General features: G+C 41.9%; 1 protein-coding gene across 3 annotated transcripts; it reads left to right on the forward strand.

Annotated features, from left to right (window-relative positions):
- The first annotated feature begins 15,726 nt into the window (after positions 1 to 15,726).
- Positions 15,727 to 20,364, forward strand: LOC147895820 (pentatricopeptide repeat-containing protein At5g27110-like). 3 transcript variants are annotated; one of them, XM_087382461.1, is made up of 3 exons: positions 15,727 to 16,084; positions 16,171 to 16,256; positions 16,899 to 20,364. In XM_087382461.1, exons 1-3 carry the CDS (start codon positions 15,766 to 15,768, stop codon positions 19,956 to 19,958), a joined length of 3,465 nt encoding a protein of 1,154 aa, XP_087238587.1. In that variant the 5' UTR covers positions 15,727 to 15,765; the 3' UTR covers positions 19,959 to 20,364. The 3 variants fall into 3 exon arrangements, with proteins under 3 accessions (XP_087238587.1, XP_087238588.1, XP_087238589.1); XM_087382462.1 differs by having other exon boundaries at positions 16,911 to 20,364; XM_087382463.1 differs by having other exon boundaries at positions 15,874 to 16,084; positions 16,175 to 16,256.
- The last annotated feature ends 1,611 nt before the right edge of the window (positions 20,365 to 21,975 follow it).

A 21,975-nucleotide genomic window follows, 5' to 3' on the forward strand; every position in this document is an offset into this window, starting at 1 on the left:
ATGATGCGGTTAATCTCATCCCTGGGATCAACTCGGGCGGTGCATCCATGCTATACTGAAATGGGGGAAGCCGATCCATCTGATTGCTGTAACTGGCAAACCATGCGGTGATGCATGCAAACCATGCTGTACCTACCCCACTCTCTGCTAGTTGTATGGAGGACTCTAGTTCCAGCCTCAGAAGTCTCTCACGAGGTAGGTCCCAAACTCTGTGGAGGAAAGTCACTGTCCAAAAAATGGCATCAACCTGGAGATGGGTCATGGCAAACCCTGCTTTTACTCCGAATCATCCTAGAGCCCATAATCACTTGTAGCCATTCAAATCTCCTCCATTCTATTGCTAAATATCGCACCCCCAAAAAGGTGCCGCATACATGGCAATCGGCCTCACTAGCCAACACTTCGTCGGTGGAAGTGAGCCTGGAAGCAGCCTGGAAGCATTGTCGCTCTAGTCGAGCCAAAGCACCATGCCCTTGTGTGAGTCATGCTCTGGCTGCGTGGGTCATCATGAAAACTGGCTGTGTGAAAACTACACCCAAGTATGTGTAGGACTACACAATCTCCACTTGCTGACTCTGGTATGTAAAGCTATGTCGGTGAAGCACTATGTAAGAGGTGTTGAAGATCATGACCTTGGTCTTCCCAAGGTTAACCATCAGGTGTCTCTCTATGCAAAACACCTCTAGGGCATCTAGATGTCTCTGTAGCCCCTCTGCCAAAGATGACAGGAGGACTATGTCATCCGCATATAGTAGAATTTGTATCATCAAGTTTGCTAGTGGTGCTCCCTCACCTCGATGGTCTATTAAAGATGTAATCTCATCAGTGTAGAGCCCGAAGAGAGTCGGTGAGAGAGGGCATCCCTGCTTTACTCCGATCGTGCTCTCAACCCAGTCTGATAGGCCTCTTGGGACATGAACTCTCCCTCCGATGAACTCATATAGGCTCACCACTCCCCAGATCAGAACCTCTCAAATCTACATATCCTGTAGTCTCTTGATCATGCGGGATCGTGGGACAGTGTCGAAGGCCTTCCAAAAGTCTACAAAACAAGTGTAGACTTTCTGGTGTCTCGACCTCGCCTCCTCAATGATAGTCCTCAAGGTGAAGATGTGTGGTCTAGAATGGAGTGCTATCTCCGAAAACCTACCTTCCCTAGAGCACACTGCCCATGTGCCTCTATATGGCTATTGATCTCCCTCTCCAGTATCGATCCATAGATCTTGGCTAGTGTGTGGCCAATCATGAGAGTGTGATAGCTCTCAGTATCCATGGGGTCACCTACCTTGTGTATCGGTACTATGGTGGTGGTACTCCATGAGGGTGGGAAGCCATGACATATGGCATGGTTGAACATATGTGCTAGTACCGAAGCCAAAACCTCCTATCCATAATTGAAATGCTCAGTCAGTAGCCCCTCATGGTCCCATGCTCTCCGGTTATGAAGCCAATTGAGTGTAGCCCACACATTTCATGCAGTGAACAAGTGGCAAATGGTGGGCTTGGGCATAGTAGTCATATCAGGTGGTGCCTGCATCAGGACATCATAAAGAGAGCATGCATAAGTGTGCCAAACACCTGGGCCTATGATGGGTATAGGTGGCTTCCCCTCCAATAGAAGCCCCCAACCAATGGTGGGATCCCCCCCTCGAAAAGAACTGATCACCTCGTCCATTCTGTGGGTGAGGAAGGCCCGCTGCTTATAATGTTTTAGTCGCCGTGAGATCTGATATGCCTTGGGTGATGTCAAGTGGCACAAGGCTCGCTCACGTGCCAAAGGCACTCATCATCATACCAAGGATTCTGTGGCATCTTCCCTAGTGAGGCACGTGCAGATCGAGTCATAGGGAAAGACCTAATGGCTGCATCCATGACTATTGTGGCAAGGGTGTTTGAGGCATGGGCGAGGTCTATAACATCTCCAAGTAGTAGGGCTGGAAGTCCCTGTGCCAAGTTGCTCACATAGATGGGGTCCAGGGCACAATCAAAGCGTACCTGCTATACACGAGTGGGCATGGGGGGGCCCTCCTTGTGACTAGCATAGTGGTAGAGATATAAAAGGCTAAGTACGAGTGATCAGCACCGAGTGGGGGAGGGGCACAATAAATTTGTATATCTGTGAGGTAAAGGCAAAGGGACCCAATAGGTAGTCCACTGTGCTTGTCCCTCCGCCATGTGGGAAACAAGTGAGACCACCAGATGATGGCCATCTTTATAGACCATTGTAAATGATCAAATCATGGACAACCCCTAGCTCAAGTAGATGTCCACACACTTGCTTCCACTTCAAAAATTACACGTTGGCTTCCCTTTGAGCCACAAATGATGAGGCAATACATCTCTATGTATATGATCACCTACAAATATGCATCTTCCTACTTAATGAGGATATTTGGCTATGGACTTAGAGACAATTACGAACCCCCTAAATAGCCCTCTTATATGTAACCGTAACTGCACTAATTGGCCTCCGGGAACCAATAAGCACATCATATATATCAACAAAAGGGATTTGGAGATATATGCAAAGGTAAAATCCTGGGGTCAGGAACTATAATAGGAGACCAAGGATGGGACCAAGAAATTGAAACAAGAAGGACAAGGATAATTGAAAGGTATCACGTCCTTCACCATTAGCCATCCACCAATGATATCTTTATTGTGGTAGCCAGCATTATAAAGGAATACACTGGTGCAATGGAGATTTGCTGGAAAAGACATAATTGGGTTAATAGTGCATGCTTAGATATGGAGATATTGGGTTGGTAGTATTTCTGATAGACGATCTACCAGTGGATATGTGTTTTCTTTTGGGAGTGCTGACTTGGAGCAGCAAGAAACAACCTACAATTGCCTTGTCAAGCACAGAGGTTGAATACAGGGGTGCATCAATGGCTGCATGTCCACCAAATCTACCTTCAAGATCGAGATACTACAAGACAACCTTTGCCGCTATGTTACCCACACAATGATCTCATATTGGCTACACTAGACTATAATTTTGACCCTTGATGCCATAGGGTTAACAATATACTTGTCCTTTTATTATTATTTTTAATAGTTTTGTGCTATATAATACAAAAAATATCAATATGGCCAAACTTAAAGGTGTCTTATCCCTTCTTAGGTTGAAAGAGGTTTTGGTAGTCTCCAAGTCAAACTTCTAAAGAATAAGAGCTTATCAAAGCTCAATTTTATTGTGAAATGTCTATGCTTGCTCATTGGTAGTTCAATATACTTGTCCTTTTATTTTACTTTTTTATAACTCTGTGCTATATAATACAAAAAACATCAATATGGCCAAAGTTAAAGGTGCCTTAACCCTTCTTAAGTTGAAAAAGGTTTTAGTAGTCTCCAAGTCAAACTTTAAAGGATAAGAACTTATCAAAGCTCAATGTTGTTGTGAAAATGTCTATGCTTGCTCATTGGTAGATCAAATCAATTTCTTTGAAAAGTACATGATAATGCATGCATGGAAAATAGGGTTCCTAGCCATGTGCATGTTGCTTATAATCTTAGGATATATGGGAATCGGATTCCCATAAGTAAGCCCAATTTTGATAAGAGACTTTGAAGCCATATAGCCCACAAGCTGTGTTTGTTTGCATGGTGCTCAATTCTTGTGGAAGACAAGGTCATAGTGGGTTGCTTCTTAGCTTTCCTTGAGATATTTGCAAAACCTAGAGAATGCAAAATGCACTGGTAGATATTCTATCATCAACCAATCTTTAGCTGTGACTGTTGAAAGCTTTGATGACTAGCTATCATACTTCAATCCAATGTAATTAATGGGAAAAGGTGGTGCTAAAAGGGAATCCAACCTTCTTTCCCCCTCCCTTTGCTCCTCCTATGGCTCCATGATTTCCTCAATGTGCAAAGAGAGCTATACCTAAGACTTATATATGAGAACCCCAATGAAAAGATTAGGCAAAAGTGCATTGAGCATTGCAATCCCTAGTAAGACTCAAATAATGGAATGCATCAAGAGACTCAAAGATAGGAAAGTGTGCCATTGCAAAATGCACATAGACTTTGACCTAAATTAGTATGTGTGAAAATGACTTGAAGTGTGCGCATCTTGGAACATCGCCACATGGAGATAGATGCTCAGTCTCCAAGTGAATGTCCCATGTATTGGCCACTTAGATGCCCATCATTTGTTGCAAGGGCAAGCAAAGTTTGTCAACCTCCTTTTTATGTGGAATATAGTGATTTTCCAAAGGGAGACTCATAGTGGCACCAGATTCAATGCATTCTTGGCAAATGCCCACAATGTCATGTGAAGGAGAAGAAATTCTGGGATAGATATAAACTCCATTGTATCAAAACATTTACCAAAATGAGATACACCCCTAGAGATCACAAGTCCGCAATGGGGAGGGATACTAAAGTTTAAATTCTTAGAGTCTTAGCAAAATCTCAAAAACACAATGCTCCCCAAGGGGATGAGTGTGTGTGTCAGTAATTGTCATCATTATCAAATGTTACTGTCATTACAATTAAAGTATTGATACACCCCAAGGACTATAAGGGTCCCCAAGGGTGTGTGTGTGTGTGTGTGTGTGTGTGTGCATGTGTGTGTGGATATTTATGCTTTGCTTGCTTAATAACCACATTACAGTAAATAATCTACTATCCGATCAGGTACTGCATATTTGGAGCCTCCCAAAAGATGTCAAAAGATGTCAAAAGCCTCTTGGGGGTTACATAAATGGTTTTCTTGTAGCAGACATTCCCGAACAGAGGAACAATGCATAGTGATCTGAGTTGCCAGTAGGTGTCTCATTATCCTCCATCCATTTAACCAAAAAGTTGGGATAAGTAGCTAGACTCACCTGCGTCAATCAAGGCAAAACAAGAGTTAGGACCATTGCTTTGCACTTGTAACTCTAGGCTTCACAATTCAGCTATGGTTGTTATCCCTGTCAATCCCAACATTTCAAAAAAAGGAGTTCAAACAAAGTGTTATGATTCCATTATGAGATTGTCAATAGTTCTATATTACAGATTATAAGGTTACTCACAGTGTCATTTTGTGTATCTCTGCCATTTTTTGTGGTCTAAACCAACCCCATCCAAGTTTAATATTGCATGGAAAATGCAAGTAAATAGCACTATTAATGTGACCCCCATTTTTTGTCCACAAGAAGATAAAGTGTAAGATTATTCATCAAGAGGAAGTCCTTTTGTAACAAGACTATCCATCAAAACTGATGGTGAATTTATGCAACATGATTCCTTGAAAATGTAGTCTATCATACATTAGGGGGATCAATCCATTTTACAAGTTATTTCTGATCCATTTTGAAAAACCCATGTACTTTAGTCAATCTCCAATACACTGTAAATCAAGGGAATAGCATCAATAATTAGCAACAGTTCTCAATTAGGTAAGGGATAGATGCTTCCACTATAGTTTCCCTATTATGATAAATGTTTTTTCGAAAACCATGGTTCTTTTAGAGAAAGCGATCCAAAGCCAGCCTTCACCATATAAAACCTTTGGGAAAGAGAAGTGTTCTAGAAAAATTGAACGGAAAATCTTCAACTGAGATTTATGGAAGCCAGGATTTCTCTAAAGTTTTAGGAAATCCTAGTATCGGCAACTTGTATAGGGAGAAGACCAAGATATGGAGCTGCCTGAGAAGCTCATGCTAGAACTCAACCAAGAGCTCACAATGGTTGCAAGATAGGACTTGTAATCTTAAATAAGCTACCAAAATAAAGGAAATAAAGGGGTGTTAAAAGGTTGAATGTTTGAGAGAGAACTAGAAACCGAAAGCTTGGAAAAATGCTCATTACAACGATCCTACTAGATGGGGCCAAAAATGTAAAAGTCCACAATTATTGGCTATAATCATAAAAAAATAGCTATAGGAACGAGAAATGACTCTGCCCCAATCACCAAAACCAATTGAGGAGTTAAACATTCCCTTCTCACCAGTATGGGAGTCATCACCAACTTCTACTACTATCACATTGGCAAATGCAGATACCTCAGAAGAAATGCCTATTCTGGAGGTCAGAATTGAGGAATTGCCCCACGAAATGCTACAGCTTGGTACACAACAACACCAATATATCTCTAACAGCAGCATCAACCAGAGCTTGAGGTAAGATCGGCACCAGAGCCTGAGGAAAGATTGGCACCAGAGCCTGAGGCTACATCAGCACCAAAACCGCCCATCGACGCCATGCTAGTCCATGAGCCACAAGGGGAGATAGTGCCAGATCAACAGTATGACTATAGTACACAAGTGACTAAAATACCATTAGAACAACCTCCCACAAGTACTACAGAATCATTAGGATGGCTACATGGGCACCACTTGTATCAGCAGTATTGCTAGTCCTCATCACCGTCTATCATTCTCCAACATCAAGCTAGCCAAATGATCCAAATGTCCGAACTATTCACTAGCTTGGCCAAGGAAGAATATGCAAGAGAATTGGACAGACAGATTGCAACAAAAATCGAAGACCAATTCTAGGCAATGGCCATAGAGGTCAAGGAACTTCGGGTGCAAATAGATGAGAAGGAGGTAGAAGAAGTGCGCATAAACCAAGCTCTTCAAGCTCAAGAGAATGCAGTGAGGGATGTGACCTCCAATTTCTGCCAAAGCCAAACACAGTTGACAACAGTAGTACAAGCAACTCCAGGATTGCAAAGACAAGCTTGAAGACATGAAACCGTCTTTGGCAGGACTTGCCTTCAGCATTGACGAGCTTACAAGGGAATGTAAAATCTTAAAGGACCAACTTGCTACCACTAAAGAGGCCAGCACTTCACAAGCACAAGTCTTGGACCAATGGTCCAATACCGTTGAAGATATTCCTTCACAGGCGAAGGTCACATTGCAAATGAGAAAGCTTAAGGAGGCATATACATCCATCTACCATAAATACAAAGAAAAAATGGATGAGATGCAATCCCAAAAGATAATCATATCCAAGCTTGAACTCCAATTTCTAGTGCACAACAATGAGGCAATGGAAGACAACACCAATGAAGCCCCACACAATGCACAACGCTGGTGTACCAGAGCTTGTGGTTGCTCTACAAGCGAAAGATCACCTCAACGCACGAGTAGTTATCCAATGGAAGCAACTCCAAATCAGGATCATATCCGCACATCCAATAATCAAATGGGAACATTCCATAGGGACCAAAACTCTATGTATAATTTGCCAAGACTTGTCCGAAGATGAGAAAAATATCTCTTGCTTGTCTACACATGCCGGGTTTATAGCACTCAGGACGGATGCTTTCATTGCATATGTATGCCTCATGGGTAGTCCTCCCCTCAGGGTTATTGCTGGTTTGTTGCCATTGCTACAAAGGCCATCACTATTATTTGCAAGACATGACATAACTGACATCCCACCCATGCAATTGATGATCCCATCGCACCAGCAAAAAGAAGTGTCAGAAGATGACATGGCCTATCTCACATCTAACTTCCCATATCTAACCACTCTTTCTGCCAACCTCATAACCTCACTTACCCTTGCTGCTACCACCCTCTTAACCTTCCCCGAGCTCCATCCTAACATCTATTCCCTCCATTGTCTCTTTGCTCATGCCTCTCACCACTTTCAACTAACCCAACACACAAACTTACGAGCCCCTCACACCTAGCTTCTTCCCTTCCCTTGCTAATCCTACCCTCGAGGATTACCAAGCTGCTCAAACCATTTGCCCAGTTCTTCCCCCCCTCCCCTCTGCTTCCCCTTCCACAACTAATACTCTTCCATATTTCTCCCCCATGTCCCCAGATTCTCTCCCTGCATCATCACCTCTGACACTACTTATGCTGCCATCAGCAGAAAATGACACAATATTTGATTTTGAATATCAGGATCCGAATAATCCAATTCATACTCCCATGCCAAGTTCCAATGATGGGTATGATTTTGATGAGATACCACTTCCCAGTAACTCCATCAAGGAATTTTGGAGCAAATACCCTGATATGACAACTCAAGGTGGATGGACCCTGGACAACTTCCCTACCAACATTTGTCAGCGTCAAATTAGTGAAGATTGGATAAGCAAGTTGGATCTACAACTTGATTGGCACCATCCCAAGCTATTTGATGTAATATTGTTGAAAGAGTACCTACATGCACCTCCATGTCTCAGAACCCATCCCAAGTTCTATGCAGTTCCACGACGTAAAAAATGGGAAGCCAACATGCACACTTTGGATGAAGATCACACCATTAATTGGCCAATGATCAAACCATATTCTGGTGTAGAATGGAATATCCAAGGCACAATGATCCGAGCCCTTCAGCAGCATGAGCAAATAATGTGTGGCAACATTGATCGCTTCCTTTACCTAAGTGCTATCTTCTACAAAACATTTGAATACATTCTGGAGGTCCCATGTTACCTCGATAGCCATTTGCCTCCACTCAGTTTCAATCCCAATGAACGGATCGATGCTTACAAGCCAACTCTATCAAAGAGTCATCTTCTTAGAAGCATGCCACATATCTCTGTTTGAATAAATGGTGGATACATGCTACATGGAAACTAAGCAAAAATTGTATGGTGCCAAGGCTTTACAGTAGGATCGAATGGCATGACACAAGTTCCACAGCCACTGGACACACACATGGTAACCCAGCTACGTCCTCACAATAAGCCATAACCCGAGGACGGGTAATAAAATGGATCCGGAGGAGTATGTTGTCTCTATGCCCACATGGACGTAGGTAGTACAGAATGTGCATGTAGAGTAAAGCTCCGCTTGTACTTGCATAAGGCTATGAATAATCTCTCTTAGGAATCCTCAACGTGCAAGTTCTACTTGCGATTCCTATATGCGCCTTCTACATGCAACTCCTACATGCAAGTCGTACATGTGATTCCTACATGCATGTTCTACTTGCAACTTCTCTTACAACTCCTACATGCAAGTCCTACATGCGATTCCTACATGCATGTTCTACTTGCGAGTTCTACATGCAACTCCTACATGCAACATGCAACATGCAACATGCGAGTTCTACATGCAACTCCTACATGCAACATGCAACATGCAAGTTCTACATGCAACTCCTACATGCAACATGCAACTCCTACATGCAACTTGCAACTCCTACATGCAACTCCTATATGCAAGTTCTACATGTAGAGAGAGAATGTCTTACAATTCCTACATGCAGAGAGAGAAGCTCTCCAACTTGTATAAATACCCCATAATGTTCTAAACTCTGGAACCTCTTTCTAAACCTTGGTACCTCTCTCTAACCCTTAAACTCCTCCTAAACCCTTCAACCCCCAATGAAGACGAAAGCCTTCATTACCTCAACCATGATGATGCACGTTCCTTTCACACATCCATGCACTATGTTTGCTTACCACACTTAAGCCTACATCTCTCACCGAAATACGGCTCGAGGTCCTAAGCTCTACACGTATACTACAAACGACAACCCCGATATATTTGTAGGTGACAAAAAGCCTTGGAACCTTGCATACTAAGAATACCCTGCTCTTCTTGTAGAAGCCGTGCAAAAGAGCCAACAATCCCACAAGAACTTGGCATGCAATATGATCCACTTGTATACATGCTTATGTTCCTAGGTAGAGGTGATCCCAAAAAATTCATTGCTTTGTTTGAGTGCAAATGTTAGGAGGCACCTCAAGGCAGGCAGAAGATTACTTAAACATATTCCCACAGGCTCTCATAAGAGAACCATTTGATTGGTACTCAAGAAGGACGTGGAAATACAAAACTCATGGCCCATGCTATGGCAATATTTTATACTACAATTTACAATAACTAAGCAAGCAATATTGGATCTCAATTGGAATGTGCCATCCCCAAATTCCAATCATGAGAGATTAGACAAAGGAATTCAAAAACTAACATTGCCAAGGGTAGTTCAAAAGAGCTAGGAGTGACAAATTATTTCAACAAGTTGAAAAGTGCTATCACAAAGGGAAATCTATCATTAATAGAGCACTAGGTACTCAAAAGTTTTGTCAAAGGATTGCATGAAGAAATTAAAGAGCAAATGGATCACTATGTTGCAAAACTATAATAAAGGTATATGATCCAACAATGATGATTGGAGAATCGATTGAGAATGATCCAGAAATGATTGAAGCAAAATTAGAAAGGCTTTGCTTGTGTCACCACATGATTATGAAACCTAGAAAGGCGGGTTTCCAAATCATGTGGTGACATAAGTGAAGCCATCTTTAAATAGGCTTTAAATCCACTGATACACATAGGGCAAAGCCTATAGAATCATCAAATGAATTAAAAATAATGAGGATAATCTATCAATGTGTTCAAAAGAATCACCTATCACTAACATGTGCTCAATGGAAAGTCAACCGGCATGCAAAAAGAACAACAAATAGAAATGAGTTAAAAGAGGCACATTGAAGGCATAGTTAATTTAAAACCCTAAAATAGTCCCAACAAAAAATAGCACAAAGGGGGATGCAGTCCACAAGATAGCACCAATGATGCAAAAGAACATATATGTCCACAAGATAGCACCAGGAAGTCTCTCACACACCTAACCATTGATGCAAAAGAACATATCTGTCACTTGGGCTCTTCAAAGTACACCACTTTTTCATGAAGATGATGTAAAAGGTATCCTCTCTGATAAGTCTCAAATATCGAGGCCAAACATGGAAGAGAAATTACATCTTGGCCATACACTAGAGGATTCCCCAATGACAAATACAAGGATACAACAAACCAGAAGGACTTTCTAATCAAAATCCTTGAAGGACAATTCTCAATATATTCAAGAAAGGAGCTAAAAAAGGAACAAATCCCACCATGTGACAACTCAAGAATATTTTCAAAGAGAAAGTTCAACTAATGCATGAATTCCAAATTTATTGGCAACAAGAGTTTGATATGGCTTTGGAAACAACTACAACAGAAGCGGGACCAAAAGGACAAACATACTTTGTGCCATGCAAAGCAAAACAAGGAGATGCAAGACTTAGAAGAGGAGCTCATTAAACTCAAACAAAAGCTGGCAATTAACACCGGTCTCTATTAATGATCTACACTATTTGTCAAAATTCAAAAGGGAGAGTCAGTAATATCAAGGTGACACAAAGTCTCTCAAGTCCAAAGCCACTCAACAAAAAAGGGCAAAGATGCCCCCAAAGAGAAACCGTTAGTCAAATCGCAACCCAAAAAAATATCAACATGGACCTATCACCAAAAAAGACACTGGTCCTTCATCAACAATGAATGTTCCACTCCATGCAATCGGATGCATACCAATCAACCAAGGATAAAATCTATTTGGATACAAAAGAAAGATGTGTACTGCTTTTTGGGATATAAGACTAAGTTGGGCATGGATCAACAAAAGATGCATGAAGAAAGCTAAGAGCCCTTGTGCAAAAAAAACGTGCATTCTTTAATAGACCATGCAATATACTTAAAGAAATATAGGCACCACGTCGACAATATGTCTCTGTCTGCAAAATTGGAACACTCACAATGTATGAAGTCATGAATTTACAAATGTTCCTCAACAAAAAGGGCTAAATCCCATCTCAGTCACACAAATGGAATAGTTTCAACTGGCAACAACAATCAAATCCCATGGATCTAAGGTACAAAAAATACCAAAGATATAAAGACACATGTATCAACAAAGACACACAAATCAATAGAGGTGTGCACAGTCAAAGGATAGAACACAATCCAATCATCCATCGTAGGAAATGATGGGATTGCACTTTCAATGAATGCATATCTACACATGAACTCAAGTGTCAACTCTTTATACTAGTCTAGCTTGCCAACACTCCTATCTACTCAAGTATAAGACTAGAAAAGATTGAACAAAATCCAAAGGCCAACAAGAAAGAAGTTTCTCCATGAAACATGTTCCCAATGATGATCTTGGAATTTGAAAGAAGGATTAAAACAAATGAAGAAGTGGCATTTGGTAAAACTCCATTTGGGGACCAAACCACAAATAACAACATGCTTTCATAATCATGGCATACTAGTGAATAAAAATTGTAGATAATATTCTCTTGAACCTTGCAAATTTGTAGTTCTGCCCACCTAGGCACATAGGATAGGTCCATAAACACATGCACAAGTTTTTCCAATTTAGACACTATACATGCATTAATAAAGTCCCACTACATGGGGAAGAGCAAGCACACAACCTCTAAATCAAGGCATAGCTCTTGAGCTTCAAATATCTAGGTGAAAATTGGAAGATATTATGAGCTCAATGTATAACATCAATATAAATCAATAGAAGAAGAAGATACACACAACAAAGTTATTGATATTGTCAATAACACAAATTCACCAATGGGATCCAACCTTATTTATGCAAGTCCTAAGCCTCATCATTGACAACCTAATCCTATCCTATCTTACAAACATTCTTGTTAACAAACAATGAAGCTAATGGCAAGATCCAAGGAGGCATACATTCTATACAAACAATCATAACTAATGACAAACAATGGAACTAATGGCAAGATCCAAGGAGGCATACATTCTATACAAATCCAAGGGTATGTTTTTATGAGCCATAATTGACACCAAACAAGATGATCAACATATCAACGTGCAAATTTATAGGTTGGGTATAAGACACAGAAGAAAAATGCAATCAGTATCAAATGAAAAAACGGGTACATATGTATTCAATACCATCAACATCAAGTCCCAACATTGTGCCACATCGGTGACCTTCAACTAATTTTTGTCCAATCCACAAGAAAAGAGAAACTCTGGAATCATTCGACCAGCTTTTGTCCAATCCACAAGCAAAGAGAAACTCTGGAAGCATTCGACAACAAAGGCAAGGACTACTTTGATAGCTACAATCACATCAAAGGAATTTTTTTTAACTCTCGAACAATCAACCTCAACAACCACATAACTCCATGGCAAGAACACATTGCAAAATCTTCCCTCTCAAAGCACGAGGATGGGTAATAAAATCAGTCTAGGAGAGTTGTCAACCCTATGGCAAAAATCATCAAAAGCATAGTCCAATGCAACCAATATGAGATCATTGTGTGAGTAGTGTAGCAGCAAAGTTATTCATGTAATATCTCGAGCTTGAAGGTAGAATTATGTGTGTGTGTGTGTGTGTGTGTGTGTGTGTGTGTGTGTATGTATATGTATGTATGTATGTATATATACATATATATATGTATGTGTGTGTATGTATGTATGTGTGTGTGTATGTATGTATATATGTATGTATACATACATACATATATACATATATATATACATATATGAATATATGTATATATATATGTATATATGTATGTATGTATGTATACATACATACATACATACATACATACATACATATATGTATGTATGTATGTATGTATGAATGTACGTATGGTAAAGAGAGAGAGAGAGAGAGAGAGAGAGAGAGAGATTTGAACCATGTTTTGCAACTTTGAATATCTCAATTGAGCCTTCATAACCTTGCCTACCTTAGCACGCTGCCAAGGTACAAAGAACCTTGAACACCATCTCTTTTACGGGAAGATACTTGAGAAGTAGAAGCAGGAACAAACTTAGTCATTTAGGACTCATGCCTTATGCGATAAAACTTCACAGTACAAACAAAGTTTGCACATTTGAGCTTAAGGCTTCCCATTTGCTTTCTACAACTTCTCTCACATAAAACAAAAATTGCCAACTTGCAAGTGGATTATATGCAGATCCACAATCCCCAAGACACATGGGTTTATGGGAGATCAACAATCTACAAAATCCTTCACTTTGCAAGCAAGAAACTTAGGGAATTAAAAACTGTGGTATTATAGCAAATGGGCGTAGTTGCACATTTTTTGTTTGCTACCTTGCATGAAGGAAATTCTGTGGCATGAGAGGTTGGACATTTCTATTTCCATCTATTGCAAATGGTTGGATAGAATTGGAGAGTTTGGACTTTTAAAGTGACACCAATTTGCATTCTATGAAGGTTGACTAAGTAAACAATATCCCACAACCTTTTTGAAGAAATAAAGCCCTAAGATAAACTTGATACAAGCACACACTTTCACTTTATTTTTGTGTTTACTTTGATGTGGAATGAGGGTATTTGTCCATTCGAGAAGCAATGAGGTGGACAATTTGCAAGAGCAAGGGTGTATCCCATCCTTAAACCGTCAATCAAGAAACTAACAAATGTGCTTGATCTGAGAGAAGGCAATCGCATAGTGCTGATAGTGCAAGCAAGGCATCTTGTTTATTGAAGGTTCACCCCTTGGGTTTGGTGCTCGGTTCCTTATGTTGTAGATTGAGGACATGATTTGGATGGGGAAGATGACCGCTATCAACATATAGGGGAAATGACTAAGAGAGAGCATTTAAAAAATAATGGTGACCTACAATAGCAGAGAGCTAACTTTGAGAATATTTAGGAAAGCTCTATCCCCTTATGATGGTGACCTTACTAAATTTTTTCTAGGTCATAAACACTTTTTAACATGCTATCTTAGGCTGGATGGTTGCTTTTCTAGGTTGTAAGGCCACCTTGACCTTGACAAGGTGTGGAGTGAGATATGCACACTGTGCATGCTGATTGTCGATAGAACATGACATGGGCATGGACACTAGGTCATTAGGTGACCCCAATTAACAAAAGTGAGTGCCATAAGAGGCTCCCCATGCATGCCACCTCTTAGCCCCACAAGTGCTAGTCTAAAGTGCCCCATGGCAGTTGCATTGTTGTACCCTCCCTTTTCTGAGCTGTGTAATGTTAACCCAACAGCTATGTTGGGAAGGCTTGCTAGCGCAATGTTGTAATGCCCATGCATTGTGATTAGCCCATAGACATCGATCCTTCATACGATTGGCAAAGGGTGGTTACACACTAAGGTCTACCCACCCATCGTTATTGCTAAGGGCCAATTGGATGCTTAGATTGGGAGCTAGATGGGTGCACTCCATTTACACATAGCCAAAATTGGGCGGACATCAAAAGGTGAGGTGAGTGGTGCCCATGATAAGAAATTTCATAGGCAGCCAACGTCGGTTGCCCAAACTTGGGCACCCACTCATCCCACCAATCAAATTCAACAATCAAGTACATTTATCTTCTCTCAACAATGCACTGCATACTAGCCTTTTGAAAGATTCTTGCTTAGGTGATGTGTAAATCCCCTACCCATTGAAGACTACCAACTTATGCCCAGACCATGGGTACACATTGGGTGCAATTGGGCGTTTCGTAAAGGTCCTAAAACAATATGGAAAATCGTCGTCAGTCCTTCTTTGGAATCACGCAAGCCTTCATGGGGACTAGTGTCAGTGTTTGCTAGAAACATGCAAACTATAAACAATGGATCTGCAAGATTTTCATTTTTCACCTTGTAAAAAATATTCTCTCAATTTCATAAAATCGGCAATATTTTAGGCAATTTTAGCTTAAAAACCTCCAAATTCTCAAAAAGACCTTCAAAATTTTAAAAGTCTTATGATTTGTTGAGAAAAGCGTTTTCAGTGGGAACTTCTTTCTCCAATGTTGGCTAAGGGTGTATAGAGACTAGCGTGCTCTGGGCACTCCACATGCGGATCATGGACGGGAAAGATTGCCCACCCAAGTGGTGTTCACAACCGAGCTACACCAAGGGTGGTGGGCAAGGAAGGGCAAACACCCTAAAGGATCCATTGCTACATTTGGCAGCATACCAAATTTCAATTTCAGTTTGAAATGGTGTCCTAAAGGCCCCTAGTCCCCTCGTCGTGCATTCTCGTGTTGTATGAGATGGTGGCCATGATGTTCAATACAGCTGCCTCTACGTTCACTTTAGCAGAGGTTTTTTCATCCTATGCTCAAGACTTCAAACCTTCACACCCTTTTAGAGGCCCTTGCCTTCTCGCCAGCAGGCGCAACACTGCACCAGAGGCCCCTGTCATCACCCTGGTGCGGCCCCTTGTATGCCGGCTCGTCGTTGCCGAACCTGCACCTTCTTCTCCTGCGCAGCTCAATCTGGTTGCAATGAGCATTAGTCCGCCTGGATGCGAGCTTTTGGATCTTCGAACCGACGGTCAGCCGGAAAAGAGCGAAGACTGTTCGAATTCAGGTTTGCTTCTTTGCTGCTGCTGGACGCATAAGTTATAAATCTGTGTCATAAATTCCATTATCTTGATATTGCGTTCCTGCTTGTAGATAGACTTCCAAGGTTGCATACAGAACCCTCATGGCAGGAGTACTTAACGGATCCCTGTCAGCAGTGGCACCACGGACAAAAAAAAGTAAGCAAAGCAATAGTTTAGGCAGATTTTTGTAGTTGTAGAAGTTTTTTTTTTTGTATTGTATTGCGGTAGTTGTAGAAGTATTTTATGATAGCCAACCTGGGTTGTACCAACCGTCTATCCACACAAACTTTCGAGTATCCTCATGCCTAAAATCTGGAGCCTTAGGGATTGTCTATTAAAACTCACACCAGACTCGTCACACCAACAACTCAAGTTCTCGTTTCAGACGACGATCATAAAATAGTTGTAGAACTATTTTACGATCTCGAAGTAAAATCTGGAGCCTTAGGGATTGTCTGTTAAAACTCACACCAGACTCTCACACCAACAACTCAAGTTCTCGTTTCAGACGACGATCATAAAATAGTTCTACAACTATTTTATGATCGTCGTCTGAAACGAGAACTTGAGTTGTTGGTGTGACGAGGAGATCGTAAAATAGTTCTACAACTATTTTATGATCGTCGTCTGAAACGAGAACTTGAGTTGTTGGTGTGACGAGTCTGGTGTGAGTTTTAATAGACAATCCCTAAGGCTCCAGATTTTAGGCATGAGGATACTCGAAAGTTTGTGTGGATAGACGGCTGGTACAACCCAGGTTGGCTTAAGGCAATGCTTGAGGAAAAAGAGGCTCAGAAGTGGGGGAACCAGGGAAAAAATGGGAGCAAAGGATTCGGTCAGTATGCAAAGCATGAACAAAGCTGCTCTAATTCTGGAAACCCTGGCTTGGGGGTGGAACTAGTAAGCGGTTGCAAAAACTGCTTTAGGTCTGGAGTAGAGGTGACTGCACAACTGCAAGAGAGCATTGGTTGGGAGGTGTTAAGATTAGAGGAGACACTCAATATTTTGGACCAAAAGGATGAGCCCCCTTCTGTTGAGAACTTCATATGGATTCTGCAGAAATGCAGGAAAAAGAAGAATCTGGAGTATGCCAAGCACGTGCATGCACAGATATCCCTTAATGGACTGGAGGCTAACAGAGCTGTTGGAAACTGTGTCGTGCCCATGTTTGTGGAATGTGGAAGTGTGTCCAATGCTCAGCAGGTTTTTAACAGATTGATTCATCGGGATGAACAGTCATGGACTTCTCTCATACTAGGCTATATCCAGTGTGGGCAAACACAGCATGCTCTCAACGTGTACCAAAAAATGCAAAAGGATAGTGTACGTCCTAGCAGGTATACACTCATGGCTTTATTGAAAGCCTCTGCAAGGCTGAAGGACGTGGAAAGAGGCCGAGAGATTCATGCTGAGATCACACAAAAGGGATTTGAAAGAGATCTTCTTGTTGGAAACACACTGGTCAACATGTATTCTAAATGTGGCTCGATGGCAGAGGCGCGGGAAGTCTTTGACAAGCTGCCAGTGCAAAATCTTGTGTCTTGGACCGCACTTATTGCAGGATATGCCGAACATGGACCTGGTCAGCAAGCTCTGATTTGTTTTCAACAGATGCAACTAGTGTGCATCTCTCCGGATGCTGTCACATTTGTTTGCATGTTGAAAGCTTGTGGCAGCATACAAGCCATAGACAAGGGTCGGGAAATACATAAGGAGATCACACAAAAAGGACTCGAAAGAGATCTTTCAGTTGGCAACACTTTGGTCCACATGTATGCCAAGTGTGGCTCACTTGGAGAGGCATGGGAAATCTTAGATAAGCTGCCGGTTCGAGATGTTGTATCATGGAATGCACTGATTGCAGGATATGCTGAACATGGACCTGGTCATGAAGCTTTGAAATGTTGTGAACAGATGCAATTGGAAGGTGTTCATCCGGATGCTGTCACATTTGCTTGCATTTTGAAAGCTTGTGGCAGCATAGGAGCTATAGACAAGGGCCAAGAAATACACATGGAGGTTACACGACAGGGAATTGAAAGAGATGTTTTTGTCAGCAGCACTTTGGTTGACATGTATGCCAAATGTGGCCTACTTTTTGAGGCACAGGACGTATTTGACAAGCTGTCAGTTCGAGATGTTGTGTCATGGACGGCACTAATTAGTGGACATGCTGAACATGGCCATGCTGAAGAAGCTCTGATATACTTTGAACAGATGCAACTGGAGGGTGTCACTCCGAATGCTGTTACCTTTGTTTGTGTCTTGAAAGCTTGTGGCACCATAGGAGCCATAGGCAAGGGTCGAGAAGTGCATGCTGAAATCTCTAAAAAGGGATTTGAAAGAGATCATGTTATTGGCAACATTCTTGTTGATATGTATGCTAAATGTGGCTCACTTCCGGAGGCACAGGAGGTCTTTGACAAGCTGCCAGTTCGTGATATTGTATCGTGGACCACACTAATTGCAGGATATGCTGAACATGGGCCTGGTGAGGAAGCACTCAAATGTTTTGAAAAGATGCAACTGGAGGGCATCTCTCCAGATGTTGTCACGTTTATTTGTATCTTGAAAGCTTGTGGCAGCATAGGAGCCATAGACAAGGGGCGAGAAATACACAAAGAGATAAGACAACAGGGGTTTGAAAGAGAACTTTCTGTCGGCAACACTTTGGTTGACATGTTTGCAAAATGTGGCTCACTTTCTGAGGCACGGGATGTCTTAGACAAGCTGCCAAGTCGAGATGTGGTATCTTGGAATGCACTGATTGCGGGGTATGCTGAGCATGGACCTGGTCAGGAAGCGCTGGAGTGTTTTGAAGAGATGCAACTGGAGGGCATCTCTCCAAGTGATGTCACGTTTGTTTGCATCTTGAAAGCTTGCAGCAGCATGGGAGCAATAGACAAGGGGCAAGAAATACACACAGAGATCACACAAGAAGGATTCGAGAGAGATCTTTTTGTTGGAAGTACTTTGGTCGACATGTATGCCAAATGTGGTTTAGTTTCAAAAGCACAGGCAGTATTTGACAAGCTGCCAGTTCGGGATATTGTGTCATGGGCTGCACTAATTGCAGGATATGCTGAACATGGACCTCGTCAGGAAGCACTGAATTGTTTTGAGCGGATGCAACTAGAGGGTGTTCCTCCAGATGTTGTCACATTTGCTTGTGCCTTGAAAGCTTGTGGCAGCATAGGAGCCATAGACAAGGGCCGAGAAATACATACTGAGGTCAGACAGAAGGGATTAGGAAGAGATCGTCTTGTTGGAAGCACTTTGGTCGACATGTACATTAAATGTGGCTTGATGTCAGAGGCATGGGAAGTTTTATATAAGTTGCCTTATCAAGATGTGGTGTCATGGAGTGCTATGATTAAAGGATATGGCATGAATCATGAGGGTAATATGGCTATACAATGTTTTGAGGACATGCAAGAACAGGGTGTGAAGCCGAATGCTATTACATTTACATGTCTTCTCACTGCATGTAGCCATACCAACATGGTGTTCAAGGGCCAGGAGTATTTCAAGGCAATGAGTGAAAAACATGGCATTGCACCGACATTAGATCACCATACCTGCATGGTTGACCTTCTTGCTCGATCAGGACATTTGTATGAGGCCGACAAACATCATGAAACTATGCTGTGTCCTCCATCTGAGGAAACCTGGACCGCTTTGCTCAGTGCCTGCAAAACTTATGGTGAAGCAGAACTAGGACTGAGATGCTTTCAGAAGCTTGTCCAAATCAATCCAGACTCTTCTGCTTCGTATGTGCTTATGGCAAACATCTACGCGAGTGCTGGCAGATGGGATGAGGCTTACAGAATAGAAGACCCAGAGGGGAAAGGGATGTGATTTTCTCATGCGTGACAATCAGTGCAAGGACGTGTTTGCAACGCTAGAGATCTCTAGTGTAAGGAAACACAAGTATGGGTCAGATGAAGAGCTGATCTTCTTGTCACGATCCATGATGTATTCCTCCTTCAGCACTAGACTTGTGGTTGGTTGGGATGGACACCTGTGAAAGTTAATGCCCTTTTGATGGGACACATCCCGAGGGAGGATAGTTCTATTTATAGTGTTGTAATATACACCCTCTCATTAAGGGTTACCCCTTCACAAGGGGTATACACTCTTTTTACACATACCCTTTGGGCATAGACCCTTTCAGGTATGGCTTTTCAGTCTCTATATAAGAGGCCACATTGTATGGATACTCATTCCCAGACATTCTGATTAATACAGATTCTTGTTCTCCCCTATAATTGCACTAACTCAAACGGGCCTGCATCACTAGTCTCATTGTGAAAAATTGGGCCAAAGAAGACGACACCCAGGTAGGTATATGAGGAGACAATCTGAACCGGTGATCCATCAAATGTGAACTCCTCACTGCGCATGACGGCTCGAGATGTGTAAAAGATCATTACCTTGGTCTTGCCAAGGTTGACCTTCAGATGCTAAAAGCACTCCATGCTGCTACGAATGTAGAGATGGAGAGAAGGATGTAATTTTGCAAGGCCTTTCACCACATGACATCCTAGTGCCCTGTTCATCCCTTATGTCACTAGATGACGGCAATTACACTTGTGCTCGTTCATGTGCTTGGACACAATGGGGCACACCTATTCACCTAACAGGCACACCTTATTGTGAAGAGAAGCTACCTTATTACTTCAGGGCACCCCATCGTGAGGGGACACACTACTTTGTAAGGGACACATCTTCAATTTAAAGATGCCAACACGAAGGGGAATATTCATTCACGCAAGGGTCAGACGGTTTGTGAATTGACACGTGTGCCAAAAGGATGCTTCAAATGGGGACACCCTTTTAAGTTATATGCACAAGGTCCAAACTCTCATCCTTTCATGAAAAGGCACACCCTTTCACAAGAGACACTGTCCTCGTAAAACCTTGGGTCCCCCCCCTCAACAACAGCAAAACACACCCCTACACTCCTCTTGTACTTGACTGACCAGCTACTGAAAACTATGGTCACATGGGTTGACATGGCTGTGATTCCTGTACATCAACACAATTAATTGTGCTGTTAGCAGCCATGTGCTTGCTAGGAATGTGAACCATAAGAGGGAATCAAGATTTTTGGCTTATCACCTGATCATCTCAATCTTTCTAGTCTTAACTTTATCTTGAATCCTTCACTTGTAGAAGAAGAGTGTTGCAAGACAAAAGGGCTTAATTTTTGTATGAATGAATTTCCATTGTTGAAAGACAAAAGGGCTTTTGACTAGGTTGTTCTAATGTGCTTATATATCGTTTGACCACCAAGTTGTGAAACTGAGAGAGAGAGAGAGAGAGAGAGAGAGAGAGAGCTAGATTTATTAGCATTCGTGGACGGCTAAAAAAAGCTTGTAAGACTAAAGAAGTCAACATGGAGTCCATCATGGGGCAATTGGGGGTGTAGATCTCACCTCTAAAAAGGTAATGATGAAATGAAATGAAACTAGGAACAATTTGAGTGACAAGAATCTCTTAGTGTTGGGAGTAGCTCCTTATGGTGTCTTATTGTGTCCAGTAGCAATCATGAGAAGTCTGAGTTTCACATGGGCCTGACACTGGGGTCCCACCGAGAATCCTAGTCTCTCTGAAACATGTTTGACATTCGTCGCTAGCATCTTGTAGGTTGTATCCATGGGCAATGTGAGGCAACCTAGCACCACAACGTTGCAATGACGGTACATTGGATGGGATGGAGCTACGTCTAGTCTCTTGTTAGCCTAGCATGCATGATAGTCAAGGTCTTAGTCCCAATGCTTCCCATCCAGGTGTGAAGAAGTTTGTGATCTCCCACTGTTTGGGGCTATGACCCATTGGCGGGTCTCATGAGTCTATACCTAAATCGTAGCTA

This window comes from Dipteris shenzhenensis, chromosome 12, assembly GCF_047967505.1.
Source record: "Dipteris shenzhenensis isolate YYH24624 ecotype China chromosome 12, Dip_SZ_1.0, whole genome shotgun sequence".
Taxonomy (NCBI): domain Eukaryota; kingdom Viridiplantae; phylum Streptophyta; class Polypodiopsida; order Gleicheniales; family Dipteridaceae; genus Dipteris; species Dipteris shenzhenensis.

Coding starts and splice junctions, on each gene's coding strand:
- LOC147895820 (XM_087382461.1), top strand. CDS start 15,766: ATGGTGGCCATGATGTTCAATACAGCTGCCTCTACGTTCACTTTAGCA. Junction 16,085..16,170: donor CGAAGACTGTTCGAATTCAG/GTTTGCTTCTTT, acceptor TCCTGCTTGTAG/ATAGACTTCCAAGGTTGCAT. Junction 16,257..16,898: donor GGCACCACGGACAAAAAAAA/GTAAGCAAAGCA, acceptor GAGGCTCAGAAG/TGGGGGAACCAGGGAAAAAA.